This window comes from Pteropus vampyrus, unplaced genomic scaffold (genome assembly GCF_000151845.1).
Source record: "Pteropus vampyrus isolate Shadow unplaced genomic scaffold, Pvam_2.0 Scaffold237, whole genome shotgun sequence".
NCBI classification, from domain to species: Eukaryota; Metazoa; Chordata; class Mammalia; order Chiroptera; family Pteropodidae; genus Pteropus; species Pteropus vampyrus.
Genome location: NW_011889018.1, coordinates 9,531 through 23,967, shown reverse-complemented (window position 1 = coordinate 23,967; position 14,437 = coordinate 9,531). Strand labels below are relative to the sequence as shown.

At 55.9% G+C, this 14,437-nt stretch overlaps 1 protein-coding gene and 1 non-coding gene across 2 annotated transcripts in view; one reads left to right on the top strand and one right to left on the bottom strand.

Annotated features, from left to right (window-relative positions):
• The window catches only part of PCNX2 (pecanex homolog 2), a gene marked incomplete at its 3' end in the record, with an annotated part of 168,179 nt that overhangs the window by 146,691 nt on the left and 7,051 nt on the right, over positions 1–14,437 (top strand). Inside the window, exons 24-25 of the mRNA XM_023519783.1 lie at positions 4,950–5,008; positions 7,080–7,295. Of these exons, the coding sequence (XP_023375551.1) occupies positions 4,950–5,008; positions 7,080–7,295 (275 nt within the window). The remainder of the gene's footprint in view (positions 1–4,949; positions 5,009–7,079; positions 7,296–14,437) is intronic.
• Positions 8,882–9,000, bottom strand: LOC111728913. The gene has a single exon (XR_002776000.1). It is a non-coding gene; the product is annotated as a 5S ribosomal RNA (ribosomal RNA).

Here is a 14,437-nt window from a genome sequence, read left to right as displayed (position 1 = left end):
ACAAATATTTTTTTTTCCTTTATAAAAATCTGGCTTAGAAATGTTCAGTTCCAGAAATGTAGCAAATTAGAGAAGCTCAAAACTTTTGTTACGAGTACCAGGAAATGATAAATAGTAAAATTTCGTCTCAATTCGTATCTGAACATAGCAGGAAAGTTAGGAAATTCCCAGGAGCTAGAAACAAAGAGGGAGCAGAAGACAGCCAGGCCACTGTCCGGGCTGGGCGGGGGCGGGAGGTGGCCGGGGCAGCATCCTGGCACCGAGATGTAGACACCCACGTGTCGGGCTCGGCGAGGGGTCCCACGGAGGCAGGAAGTTGGGACCGAGATTTCCACTTTGAGCCAAAGCCCTTCAAAGCATCCCCCTCAGAGAAAGAGCGAAATGCCCAACACGGGAGGTGACACGGAAGCTTGATTTTGTCACCAGAGACCAGATGGGAGCGAAGCTCCGCGGTGACCGTGGGACGCTGAACCTGTGTCACGTGTGGACTGGAGTTCAGAACGACACTGCCCACGTCTGGAAATCTTCGCACTGAAATGGTAGCGTAAAAGAGGTGCTGGTACATAGAACCCCTATGGCCACTGACCGAAGCGAGCGTGAAATTTTCCCAAGGGGCACAATCCCACCGGTAACACCCTCTGGAAATGGATTCTCGATCTGACACCGCGAGACGCGGGCTGTTCAACAAGAGCCAACCAAATAACCAACGGATTCAGACCCTCCAAAACTGTAGATAATTAGGCACACGCATCGGACATATTTTTAGAATGAAAAGTCATATAAAAAGAAATAAAACCGTAGGCCAAGTTGCTCTGAAAAAATGATCACTTGGAACAGAGCTTATAAAAATAAATTTATGTAGTCACTAAATGTGTAATAAAACACATAAGTTAGTCCATTAAATATAACTCGACTAGAAATCAGCCTAAGAAAAATGACCAGTCTAAGAAAATGCAACAAAGAACAATAAAGATACAGGAAATAGTCCGGAAGGGTGAGGAGACATAGAAAACAGAACGGAAGATGCCAGCTAGAAATCTAGGAGCTCCTGGAAGGAGGCGGAAAACAAATAGGGAGAAGCACAATTTCAAGAGACGATAATGTGAAGTTTTCAAAATTGATGAAAGACATGAATCCTCAGATTTCGGAATCTAACGAGTCACGACTATGATAAAGAATAAGCCACGTTTCCGCATGCGCAGCGGTGTCGCTTCAGAGCTCTGCGCTGGTTCCCACTCTGGTCACGTGCGGTGTTTCCCCCTCTCGCTCACCCTTCCCGCATTCTCTCTCTTCCTCTCTTCTTCCTCTCATCTCTCCTCTTCTTTTTAGGTAAATCACTCTCATTAGACATTTGTATTTTCTCACGTGCAGGCGGTTATTTAACTACCAATTCCATCTGTTTAACAGCTACAGGGGTTTTCCACTCTCTTCTTCCTTCCTGAGTTCGTTTCAGTATGTTATATGTTTCTAGGAAATTACCGACAGCTGCCCCCTAAGATGCAGGGGACCCAGAACTCGGCCTCCCAGACCATAGCGAGGCTGGCGGTCACCTGACCGACCGCAGGCAGCGTCCACCCTGCCAGCTGGCAACGCTGCAGCCTCTGGAGACCCCTCCCTCCTCGTCTTTCTGGCGTGTGGAGCCCGAGGGCATCAGTGGCTCAGAGAGAATGGACACGGTTGTCCGCGGCAGCAAAATTGAAGGTGACAAACCCGGATAAACCTCGTGTGCATTTTCAGCTGAAACGGGGTCAGTGTCTTCCCGTTTCGACTCTGCTGCCTTCTCGTTGTCCAGATTTCGCTAAGACTGTCCGGCCAGCAGCAGTAGGACTCCATCCTGGAGCGGCCAGGTGAGGAGACACCCCTCAAACTTCTCATTCCGCCAGCCATACTTCCCCATCAGAAGTGGGGCTACTCCGACCTCAGCAGTCTGCGTGTGCTGACAGGCGGGACTTCGAAGCCGTGTAATTAAGTTACTGTTAAATTAGTTAAGCGCCTCAGGCGAAGCCACCCAAGGGAGAAGGTGTCAGACAGAGGGAGAGAGATCAGCGGGCGGGGAGGCAGGTTTGAAGGGAGGAACTGGCTTTGCTGTCTGCGGTCCGCGTTATCGTGGGGACAGATGCCTTCGAGCAAGTCTCCTTCTCCGGAAGGACCCATGACTAGACGCCTGGCCTGCGGCCCCGACAGTGATGCTGCCTAGGAAGTCGCTGTGGCTTTGCCAAGCAGGTGCTAAGAAACGTACGCGCACGGCTGACGTGCACCAGCATCCTGTGCCCCCCGAGATCGGGGGGTGAGACATCAGCCCCCGCCTTCTCTTCGAGTAACAGAGTCTATGTTCGTGCAATAGAGCAGTTAAGGCAGAAATCCAATTACTGAGCTAATTAACGCCTCTGAGTGTAAGCACCAAATGTAAAGGAGGAAGGCACTGGAGACACACTCAAATCACCCAGCGCGCTGACAGTTCGCCTCCGAGAGTCTGGTGGCAAGTTGGTGGCCCCGGGTCGGGCAGAGTGGCTTAGTGCCTGCTGGTGGGAGCGAGCGCCGTTGTCTGTAGCTTTCTGAAAAGTGCCTCCCAGTTCACATGGTTTTAGAGGGTGTTTTAATCCCCTCAGGAGTTTGGTAAATGACTTTCTTTTGGTTTAGTCCCACTTCAAAAATTGTTTATTCCGCTGCTGAAAGTTCCATTTGTCCTAGGTCTTAAGGTGAAATTAAAATTCCATTTAGGGACTCACTGTGTCGACATGGGATTTCAGCCTTCGTTAGAAAGAATTTTGTCGTTTGCTTCTTTTTCTGCAACCCCGGGCTCTTTGATGTGCAAAGCTGGTCCGAGGGCATTTGGCAGGCAAACCGAAGCAGAGACGCGACAGTGTCCACACCTCCGCGGGGTCTGACCGGGGGCTCCTTCTCGCCAGCCCGTCCGTTAGAGCCCGTCCCACAAGGCCCAGACACAGTCGTGCCGAGATGGTTCTCGAATGTCTGAGACAGACACAGAAAAGAAAATACTTTTTTCTGATAACGATTCTTTTCATTTTTTTGAATGACAGTTCCATCTAAGTATCTATTTATTTGTTCTGATTTCCGAGAGACGAGCTCTCAGAATAATTCTGTGTTCAGAGGTTTTTCCTTAAGCACCATCGCGAGCGTTCGTCATTTGTTAAATCGTACTCGAGATGTCAGCGATTGAGTTTAAATGTCGTCTGGTAGCAGCTACTCTCCTTTCTTCTTAGCAGGTGTCATCAAAGAAAAACACTTGAGAAGCAGTGTTGTTTTGACCATTCATTTATTCATTCAGCAAATGCTGACTGAGCGACTCTTCCGAGCCAGGTGTGAGCCAAATGTGGTACTTAGGTCTGGCGTAAGATAGAATCAAATGATCACACAAAGAAGCGTATGACGTGTGACCTTGGGCACTTAATGTCACCATGTCTCAGATCCCTCCCCCGCGAGGATGGGTATTATTAGAGTACCTACTGCTGAAGGTAGTCGCGAGTTAATATGTGTAAAGTTTTTACACGGGTGCCACCGATGGCATCATTTTTAGTCATATAATAAGTAGACCTAGAATAATAACCAGACATAGTCAATACACAGGCATCATTAGACCTGTAACGATGTCGTCATTACTAGTAACGGTGACCGTGGCGAGCGTCCTAAGGAGAAGCCAGGTGTGTGTGAGCACGTGCCGCGTGGCGCTCGCCGTGGTGGCTTCTTTGCTGAGGAAGTGGGTGGAGAGAGTCACCGGGGGGTCGGGGGAGAGGGTGGCGGCGGGGGGACCGGAGAGGGAGCGGAGGGCGGGGCGGCTGCAGAGGATGCCGAGGAGGGAGGGGCCGCCGTGGAAGGAAGTGAAAAGGAGGCCAGCGGGGTTGGCGCAGGGAAGGCCGAGGGCACAGCGATGGCAGAGCCGGCCGGACGCCGAGGGGCCCGTTCCCGCCGGCAGGAGCGGGGCCGTCCTTACACTCGAGCCTGCGCGTGACCCCGCGTCCGCTGATCTCTTTCTGGCGCGAGCCCTTTCCGGATGGCTTAGGTGGGTTTAGCCACATGATGCGACTGTTTTCATAGGTCCTAGGTAGTTGAATATCATCCACTGCATGGGGTCGACATCGGTTTCGTAGTTCATCCTCCCAAGGATGACAAGACCACCACTCAGTATCTGAACTGAAGTGACAAAGCCGGTCAGGCACGGTCTCTCTGAGCGGAGCAGACTGTGACACTGATAAGGGTTCGGGGGACACCTGACGTTCAAGGGCTGGTGACGTCTCAGGCATCGGCGGGGTGACACCTTCTGCACAGGCAGTCGCCCGGGGAGCCTGCCACTGTTCCTGGCGTGAGTCTGTCCCTCGCTGGATGACTCTTAGAAGCGAGGGGCCACCATGGGTTGGCAGGCTTACGAGGTGCGTTGTAATTGAAGAGGTTCAAGACTGGTTCCGGTGGCCACTTGTCACCACGGCTACCGACGATCCGTCTTCTCCTGAGCCGGTGAAAGTGGTTGTATTTTCACGGTTCGATCCGGGAAAGGCCTTTGTGGGCTCACCCAGCCCTTGAAAGCAGGTGGGGGAGACTCGACGATGCTCCACGACTTTCCAGAATCAGATTAGGAAGAAAGACGCCCCGCGCGCTCTGCCCTTGAGCTCCGGAGGGAGGTGCGCTGCCCGGGCACTTCGAGTGCCCGCTTTGGCTTTCTGGATCCGGGGCTCCAGGCTGGTGAGACACGCACGTGGCTTTCTCCCCCATCCTGAGGACTCTTTACGTCCCCCACCCCACATGGTCCTTGTACGTCTCCCTCTCCCCTTCACCACGAGAGCCCCTTCTGCCGCATTGTCACATGGAGCCGTCATCCTCACACGTGACTCCAGCTCCCCTGCGTTTCCCACTCACACGGCTGGGGCCCTAAACCAGCTCTCTCACCGATAGGGAGCTACTCGTGACCTTTCACCCTTTGTGGCCCCTTCTAGCACGAGGCGCGTGGATAATTCCAACACGAGACTGGTGGTCCAGATCGAAGGGGATCCAGGTAAGAAGACACCTTCCTTCTCTTTTTTTTATCTGTTTATTTATTTTGCTATATAGACAAATTCCTTCCATCCAAAAAAGGAATTAATTACCGTTTGTAATCATTGTGGAAATAGCGCACATCTTGGTCCATATGCCGACCGTGAAGATGAAATCGTGCAGGTAGACTGGTCAGTCATACCGATTCCATTCAGAAACGCGTTCCTCCGTTATTTAGAGTTGATGCCGTGTTGAGCGCCTCTGTGAATGAGGACATTTTATTTTGTGTAGGATAAATGTCGAATACAGACATTAAACCTTGATATTTTAGCAAAAAAAAATTCCTTGGCGTAACGTCAGCATTAGGGTGTCCTCAGAGCAAGCCATTCTGGGATCCAGGACCCAGGACTGGAAGTCATCAGAAATTCTGGTCAACATTCAACTATGGAAGGATTTACCTGCTAGAAAATCATTTTACTTTTTCTTTCCACAATCTAATTTTTAATCGTTCTACTTTTTCTCCTCTTATATCAGAATGCGAATTTTAACTTCCTGATTTTTATCTACCTCGCTCGCCCTTGTGCCAAAAATGTCCAGGAGGAATCGTATCATGCCGATTATCTGGATTCGAATTGTGTATACACGATTCATTTGAAATCATAAGTTGAAATTTAAAAATACTCGAAGAGACAGGTTTTTTTTTTAAAAACTTTATGTCAGTGTAACTTGGAGGCGGGCACAAATATCTGCAAAGTGCAGCTATGGGACTCGATGACGTCACCAGGCCATCGATATGAGGCATAAGGACAGTATCACAAGTGCACCGTGCCTTCTGTCATCCACGAACTTGTCTCGTTTTAACCTGATCACGTGTGGTCGCTGCGTTCTGGGAAGCTCTCCACTTTTAGTGAATTAAATTGTTTCGTGTTCCTTAAATATCGAACACTCTGAACAATTAAGCAAAAGTCAATTCTCTCGGTCAGGCCCTTCCTTTAAAAGTGCCAGAGACTCAAAGCAAGCTCTGCTCCGTGTCCCAGGGTGCGTGCTGGCTCTTCACGGGAAAGGAGCGTGATGGCCGGCCGGGCGGGCGGGCTTCCTCCACACGGAGAACCGGGCCACCTGGTACTTCCTGGGCCGGCACAACATGACTCGGCCCGCAGAGCAGTTTATTTCTTTCCATTAATCATAATTAGGTTATAAATATGCCCATTTCAGTTCAGCTTTTAACTGTCTTGGATGCTTAGCAACGATTTCTATCCTTTGAGAGCGGTGGATCAGTGCGCTAATATCGGTGCACTTGGGGCCTTCACCTCCCTGTCCCCCCAGAAATGTTGGGTGCCAGGCGTGCAGACCGGGGGCTCTGTTCAAATCCACAGTCTTTATCGCAGACCTGCCTGAACCTCTGTCCGCTCCAATAGGCAATGGCTTCTCTTCTGGGCCATGTTATGCTTCCAGAGCTAGAATTTCCTCCCCAAAGAAAAGATCCTCCTAAAATGAAAGTCCCGAAGGCCAGCCTTCCTCCCGGCAGGCACTTGATCCACAGGACCAAAACCTAGGGCGCCTCCCAGTTTATTCAGCCTCATTCAAAAAATTTCTGTCCTTCATCCTGAGAGATCAGTGTAGGGAGCGGAAGGAGTCAGGGCCCAGCACGGAGATGAAAGAAATACACCACAAACCCCAAATTCCACACCCCCCAAACACACACACTCACGTTGGCTTCCACTGTGGAGCAGGGCACCCCTCACCATCACTGAGGTTGGGACAGACGGGCCGACTGGGGCGCGTGGGGGTGAGGGCGCTCGGATGCACAGGGGAGAGGCGCACACGTCTGGGGCTCGGACGAGACGCCTCAGCCGGAGATACGAGTTCGTAAGTTTTCTGCATCTAGACAATAACTCGATCCATTTGTGCCGATGAGTTTGCCTAGAAACAGAGTCAAGGGAAAAAAACAGGCGGGTCTCACGGGGTCCGCTGAAGTGTGCGAAGCTCCTGGAAAGCCCCCTTCTTGCCTCGGTCAGGCGAGGACCCCGCGGCCGAGGCCCGAGCGCCCGGGAGCAGCCCGCGCGCTGACCACGTCTCTCGCTCTGTCCCAGGGAGCGACGGCAGCAGCCGCAACGCCATCTTCTACGAGCACGTGACCAGGGCCCTCCAGGCGACCCTCTGTGGCGACCTAGCGCTGGGCCGCTGGGGCAGCTACAGCTCCGGCGACTGCTTTATTCTGGCCTCGGATGACCTCAACGCCTTCGTGCACCTGATCGAGGTCGGCAACGGGCTCGTCACCTTCCAGCTGCGCGGGCTGGAGTTCCAGGGTAAGACGCTCTTGGCCGCGAGGCCACGTGAGTCGCCAGAAAGCTTTCCTAATCCCCATCAGAGGACAAGGATTTAAGGCCTGGCCTACAGAGTGAGTGTCAGGGCCTGGCCACCGCCGCCGTCGTCCAGTGCGCCGGTACACACGCGCTCCGGCAGCCCAGGGGTAAGGAGGGAAATGCGTTGTCTGCACGAACCTGCGGAGTGGCGAGTCAGGACTTCCGTTCCAGTCCTTTTGGGGAAAACTCACCAGGAGGTCGTGGGACACGTGTGGGCCTCACGTCCGCCCAGCCTAAAACAGAGCCTGGTTCTGTGGGTCACAGGTGTCGTGTCATTCTGCGTTCTGAGCCTTTCACCTGTAAGACGACGGTGATGACGAGCGTGGCTGCCTCATAACGTGCTATTTTAACGAGATGCCGTAGGCGCAGGCCCAAGGCGAATGCTCAGTGCTTGGCGCCTGCCGAGTCGGCCTGAATCTTGAACGTCTGAGCCCAGTGTCTCCGTTAATCGGACGCTGGGGTTAGGGTAGGTGGTGGAGCAGGGGTTGGCTTGACAGATGTGCTCGTGTCTCTTCCCCTGGGCTGTCTGTCGATTTCTTCTTTCGACACGTGTTTTTCTAACACGGACACGTCCTCCGTGTCCGGCAAAGTTCTGACGCGGGAGATGCCGTGGGGACCACACCTGGAGGAGCGTGGAGGGTACCAAGGAAGCGAGCGAGCACACTGAGGCGGCCCGGGGGAGGCACTGTCAGGGAGCGGACAAGGTTCCGAGCCAAGATCGCTGTGAGGGTGACCGCAAGGGGCTGCCGCCCGGGGTGGCGTGGTCAGGGGAGGCCTCTAGAGCAGGAGTCCCCAGCCCCCAGGCCGGTACCGGTCCCTGGCCTGTCAGGAACCGGGTCACACAGCAGGAGGTGAGCGGCAGGTGAGCAGGTGAAGCTTCGTCTGTGTCTGCATCCACTCCCCAGCGCCGGCATCACCGCCTCAGCCCCACCTCGGGTCATCAGGCGTTAGATGGTCATAGGAGCCCCGGTCCCTGGTGCCAACGAGGTTGGGGACCGCTGGGCTAGCGGACAGGAAGTGGGGTGTTCCAGGCCGAGAATCCATAAGTGCTGAATGGATGAGCCGGGAGCCGCTCAGGGTTCCTGCCCGGGAGACCCAGGGTGACTAGAGGTCACGGGCACCCTGGCCAACGTGGCACAGACGGGACAGGAGGGGAGGCCAGGTCATGGGGGCGGGGCCACGTCTCGTTCTGTGGGAATGGGGAGCCGTGCGGGGTTCTGGAAAGGGGAACGACCGCCCTCGTTTGCACTGTAGGAGATCGTGCTGGTGGCTGTGTGGGGGTGTCCTGGAGGGGAGAACAGGGAGGCCACGTAGGCACGTCTTACAGTCACCCAAGCAGAAGGGCCGGGGATGTGGAGCTGGGAGGAGCAGACTGGACGCCGGGCTGGGGGAAGGGGCCTGGGCACACTCCCCGGTTTCTGCCTGAGCAGCAGAGGCACGTTCACCACAATCGGGGGCCTGGGTGAGGCGGACCCTCGCATGTGGGGTGTGATCGACCGTTCCGTTTTGATTTTTTTTTTTTTTTTTTATGCCTACAGCACCCGGTATTCCCAGGCGGTCTCCCATCCAAGTACTAACCGGGCCCGGCCCTGCTTAGCTTCTGAGATCAGACGGGATCGGGCGCGTTCAGGGTGGCGTGGCTGTAGCATGGATATTTTAATGTAAAATGCTGCGAGCAATCCAAGCGAACACACCGAGTAGCTAGTGGGACCGGCGAGGCTGCTGTTTCTCAGGAGATGTCTGCTCAGCCTTGTTAAATGGTGAGCACTGGGTGGGTGCTGTGAGGGGCCCCCACGGGGGGCGCTCGGAGCCTCACCGAGAAGACACATGGAATGAGCCATTCATGACCAGTGAGCCAAGCATCGTGGTGGCACGTGTGTGGGGCGCTGTGCGTGGAGTCCACACAAGGAGCCCTGGAATCGGCCTGGGCCAGCTCGGCGGGTGGGAGGCCACAGCCAGAAGGCCGAGGAGGGGACATCTGGTACAACACACGTAGGAGGCACGTAGCGGCCAGATGTGGCCTCGGGAGGAAGGGGTCACAGACAGGGCTGGGCAGGTGACGAGGGGCCAGGTCAAAGCCAGCCAGAACCTCGCAGGCACCAGAGGACATCTCCAGGCCAAGAGCACACGGCCATCCGTTCCCGACTTCGCCACGGTTACCCGAAGAGCCGTGTCTTCGCTTCTTCGCGTGGAAATTTCTAAGTCGGTTTTGTGACAAGCGTTCCTTTCGATAACATTCTCAGATAAACTCGACGGTCTTCTCTTAAATCACGGGACGGGGGTGCTGTGATCTAGGCGGACGTTCTATGCGTCCTCACCAATTTTACGCTCCGACCGAGGGAGCTTCTTTTGGAAAAGGCCGAGGAAGTAGCGATCAGATTCTACAGGGCGGTCGAAGAGGCCCTTCCCTGAAATTTTGCACAAATGCCAGAAAATGCCACTGGGAGCAGGGGTGGCGGGGTGGACCTTAAGTGTCTCAGACACAGTCATGCGACGGAATCGTCTATTTTGAGAGCGTTCGTTTTTCTCTGGACTCGAAAGGAAGAACTGTCAAAGCCGGCCTGGCTGAATCGGAGCTATGCGGCTTACGGCTTCTCAGCGAACTCAACGGATCTTTGTGTCCGCGAGTCGCAGTGAATTAGATTTCAGAAGTTCGCGGCACTGCGTCCGCCAGACCCTCACGCTACAGGCGGAGGCTCTGCCCCATCTGCCACACCGAATGCTGCCGCCTCACTCAGATCCACTCTTTTGGGGAGCGTGACCACCCACCGCGAGAGTTAACGGTTTAAGGCAGCAAGTGTCGTACCGTTTCTTACCATCGCATGAGCTGGTTGGTGTCTCTCCCCGCCACACTCACCTGGGGTCACGCCCGTAGCCGCGTCCAGCCGGCACGTGAGCCGGGCTGGGGGGTCCAGGGCGCCACGCCTGGGGCTGGCTCCCGCCCCGCGCGCTGGCTCATCTCCAAGTCACCTGCAGCCTCCAGCGGGCCACACTGGGCATGTTCAGAGCCAGGTGATCTCGGGAGTCCCAAAGGGACAACGCAAACACCGAAGGCCTCTCACAGCCCAGCCTCTGGGACAGGCGCCATGTCCCTCCCACCAACGCTATCGGCTAGAGCCATTCGCAAGGACAGCTCACATTCGAGGGATAGAAAAGGGGCCTTGTCATATCACGTGGTTCACTGGGCCGACACGGACGGAGAAGCAGAACCCGCACCCGCGCAGAGCCTTTGAGGAAACCATTCAAGAGCCGACGGGGCAGGGGTGGTACCGTGTGAGCCGAGACTGCCCCGGGCGTCTGCCTGTCATCGCTGGGGACTGTCCTTCCTCCTGCCGACCGCTGAACTGCTGACTGAGGGTGGCTTAAGCAGAGCAGCAACGTCTTGAGGAAAAAATGCCAGTGACCTGCCCCCGATCCGCTCGCCCTGTGCCATGCGGTCTCTGTGACCTCGTCTGGCGGGAGCTGGGCACACAAGCACGGGAGAGCACACGGCTTGCCGCGTCTAAGCGACGCTGCAGGACGATTCTAGCTGCCTTGCGTGACTGTTCTGGTTTCTCTTCTTCCCAGCGTGTAGTGTGGTGTCCCGGGAAGGTCCGTGTTCTTTCTCCTCCTTGAGTATTTTTCTAAGATCGATCTCGGGCATTTCACGTTCTGTTCCCTATTTTCCCAAACATCAGGCTTTATTTGGGTCACATTTGCCCAACTTCAGCACGACCCGGAGCAGTAAAAACACAGGTGCACGGTTCTCCCGAAGCCATCAGCGGGAAGGCGAGCGGCTCACGGTGCGGGCCGACTCTCCCTTACAGAATGAGCGGCGCGCCCCGGAGGAAGGCAGCCTCCTGCGGCCACGGAGCAAGAAGGCCCACCTGCCCCTCTGTCACCGAGAGGGAAGCATTCGTACCCGCTTGAGTTCTTAGCTGCAGGCAACGGCAATCGGCTCTTGCTGACTTAAGCAAGAGAAGGGTTTCTAGGGAGACAGTGGCGGGGCGCAGCTCTGCGGAGAAGGCTGGAGAAGCCGGCTTGGTGGCCGTGAGACGAGAAGCATGTCCAAGGTCACACCCGGGCACGGCCTGACATCACCAGCACCACGACCCTGGATGCTGGACGCCCCCGCTGCCACCTCCCTTTCAGAACCCGTTCCACGCAGTGTCCACTCCCTCGTGTCACCAGCTCGCTAGTCCGTGTCTGGCGAGGTCACATGCACGTGCTCTGGGTGCGGGGCCCGCGAGACCGTGTGACTTCTCGCTTCCTTAGTGGGAGGTGATCCCGCTGCTCACCGAGGCTCGCGATACGGGCCCGTCGGTTGAAGTCATGCCAGCGGCTGTAATAATTTAGTCCCAAACCTCACGACCGGCACCACAGATGCCTGTTTCGTGCCCACAGAGAGCCCGGTCAGTGAGGGGGGCGGGGAGCAGAGGGCGGGACCAGTCCACGCACCGGGGTCCCGGCCCGTGCGAGCCCCGCCCGTTCCCCAGCACGCTGCTCTCGAGGTCACCCTGGGCTTCCAGGCCAAGCAGGCAGAGAGCGGGGCATTGCGTGGGAGGCCGCACGGGCCAGGCCTGGGGTATGTCACTGCTCTCAGTCCGCTGTCCAGAATGGACACAGGTATGGGGGGCTGCGGAATGTGTCCCCAAGAGAAAGAAAAAAGGGGATTGGTCAACAGTTACCTGGTCCCTGGCACAGTAAGTAATTTTCCAAGCAGAGAATCGGGGTTTTGACCCTGGGTAGCCCAAAAAACTGACATTTATTCAAATAATCAGGGTCCGTGGCATGTCCTCTTGCCATCGGCTGGTACCGTAGTGAATGGTACAAATGCGAACCAAGACCGCAAGGAAGAAAGCCACGATCTCTACTCTTCGCCTTTCGGCCCACGCGCCCCAGAACAGAAGGACTCCTCTTCGGGGCGCCGCGAGGCCAAAGGGCTGACGTGCCCACTGCCATCGGGTGGACGAGTGTCACCTGCGTCTTCCTAGCCAGGGAGCCTTTGAGGAAACCATTCAAGAGCCGACGGATTAACCACCGGCTCTGAATCCGAGTCAGGGTGTCAGACAATGTGCTTTAGAAGTTCAAGGTTTTTCAAAAGAAATGGAATCTGTTGGATTTAAGTCCCATTTAACCCGTCGTTCGAGTAGGCGGACGCTGACAAATGGAAAAGCCGGAGTCGGTTGTGTGTCCAGGCCGTTTTCCCTCCTCCTCCTCTGTCACCCCGGTGACCCAGCAGGACGGGTTCGTTCATTCCTATTGGACTAGGACAAAAACGAATGTGGACTCGCAGCCCTGCAAACGAGAGGGCAGCCACCCGCCCGAGGAGACCAAGAACCAGGGACGGCAGCAAGAACGGAAAGGAGGGGGTCGCCTGAGCGCGTGCGAACCCCAAGCGGAAGGGAGACCACGTGCCGGCGGTGACAGCGCCCCTCAGAACGGCCATGGTCCCCCACTTCCCACCGAACGGCCACGGTCCCCTCGCTTCCCGCCACTTGACCGACGGCCAGAGCCGAGCGCCCGGCCGCGTCTGCTCTCCCCAGGCTCACGGCTCCTCGGCGGCGGAGCTCGGCAAACCCGCTGGCTGTCTTACCGCCTGGCCTTCCTCCCTCCGCCTCTGGGGCGCTGGTTTGGAATCTGGGCCATGGTGTTGTCACAGCTCCTTAGACACTAAGTCACGGGGGGTAAAGCCTCCGTCGCCCACACGGCCTGTCGCTCGCCTAGCTGTGCCACACCCCCACCCTACATCAGGACAGTGGACAGAGCATCGCAGGTGCCATGGCCGCCCGGGACATTGGGAGGAGCTTCCGTGGACGCCAAAATCCCCAGGGTGACGGCAGGAGGTGTGCCGACGAGTGGCGGTGAGCCAGAGCCGGTCTCTTCACAGAAGGGGGACGTAGACGGGCCGGGGAAGAGGTGACGAGAGAGGACAGCGTGGGTGCAGGGAGGGAGCAGCCCGAAAGCCCCAGCGAGAAGCGCGGGGACACCTTCTGTGTGCCTCGGAGCCAGCGTGAGAGGCCAGCGGGAGGGGCCAGCCCCCTGGGGCGGAGCAGCGACCAGATCTCCGCCAGGGCACCCAGGAGAAGGTGGGCGGGGAGCAGACCGCGAGGTCCAGGGGCGCGGCCAGGGGGTTCCAGTGTGGGCCCGGGCGCGTGGGGGACGGGACTTGTAAAGCAGCAGGACACTGGCTGCCGGCGTGAACCATCTGAACTGCCCCCAAGCGGCCTCTGGTTGGGGGCAAAGCGGGTCTCCTGCCTAAGGCCGGCCGCGCGGGGACAGCTCCGAGGCTGCTGGCATCAGCCACAGCTGTGCGCGGGCAGCTCCCATCCCCATCCTCAGCAGAGGACGGACGGCCGTGTCCACCTCCGGCGAGGCCTGTTCTCCGCAAATCATGCCGGGGGGCGTCTTAGGAACGTAAGCGTCGTTTTACGAAGCGGGTTTTTGGAACGATCAAAAAAATCATATCGGAAACGCACGGTGTCCTGTGGACATTCACCTCGTCTATGACTTGTGCAGCTACACCCTCCTCTGCTAATTTATTCACGTCTTAGTATTTTCTCTCCGATGAATGAGACTGCGTTTCTGTATATTTTCTACATTCCCAGGTGGTCAAATTTTTCCACTTTTTGAGCACATAACCGATATCGATCGCTTTATCTTTTTATTTACAGCGCAGCTGCGATGAAAATCATATTTGTTCTCGGGCGTTTGCGTGCGCACACCATGAATGCTCGTCATCGGGCCGTTATCCCTGTGCCGGGCCTGGGGCCACCCAGGGCAGGCGCCAAAAAATGATTCTGGATAACAAAATAAGCCATAATGTGAAGATCAAAGCCAGTTTATTCGGGGATACCTGCAAAGTTTATACATTCAGTCCTTTTTCCTGTAGGCTGTGAAAAATTGACCAAACCAGGCTCCATTAGACGGTGACACCCGCAGAGGACGGGACTCCACGTCTTACCCGTGTCCCCACCCCCAACCCTGCCCCGCCCGGAGCATTTCACTTATGATATCAGAATAGTCCTTACGCGAACACTAAGGCAGGTGTTACTATCTCTGTTTCAGAGATAGATATAGATATAGATATAGATATAGATATAGAT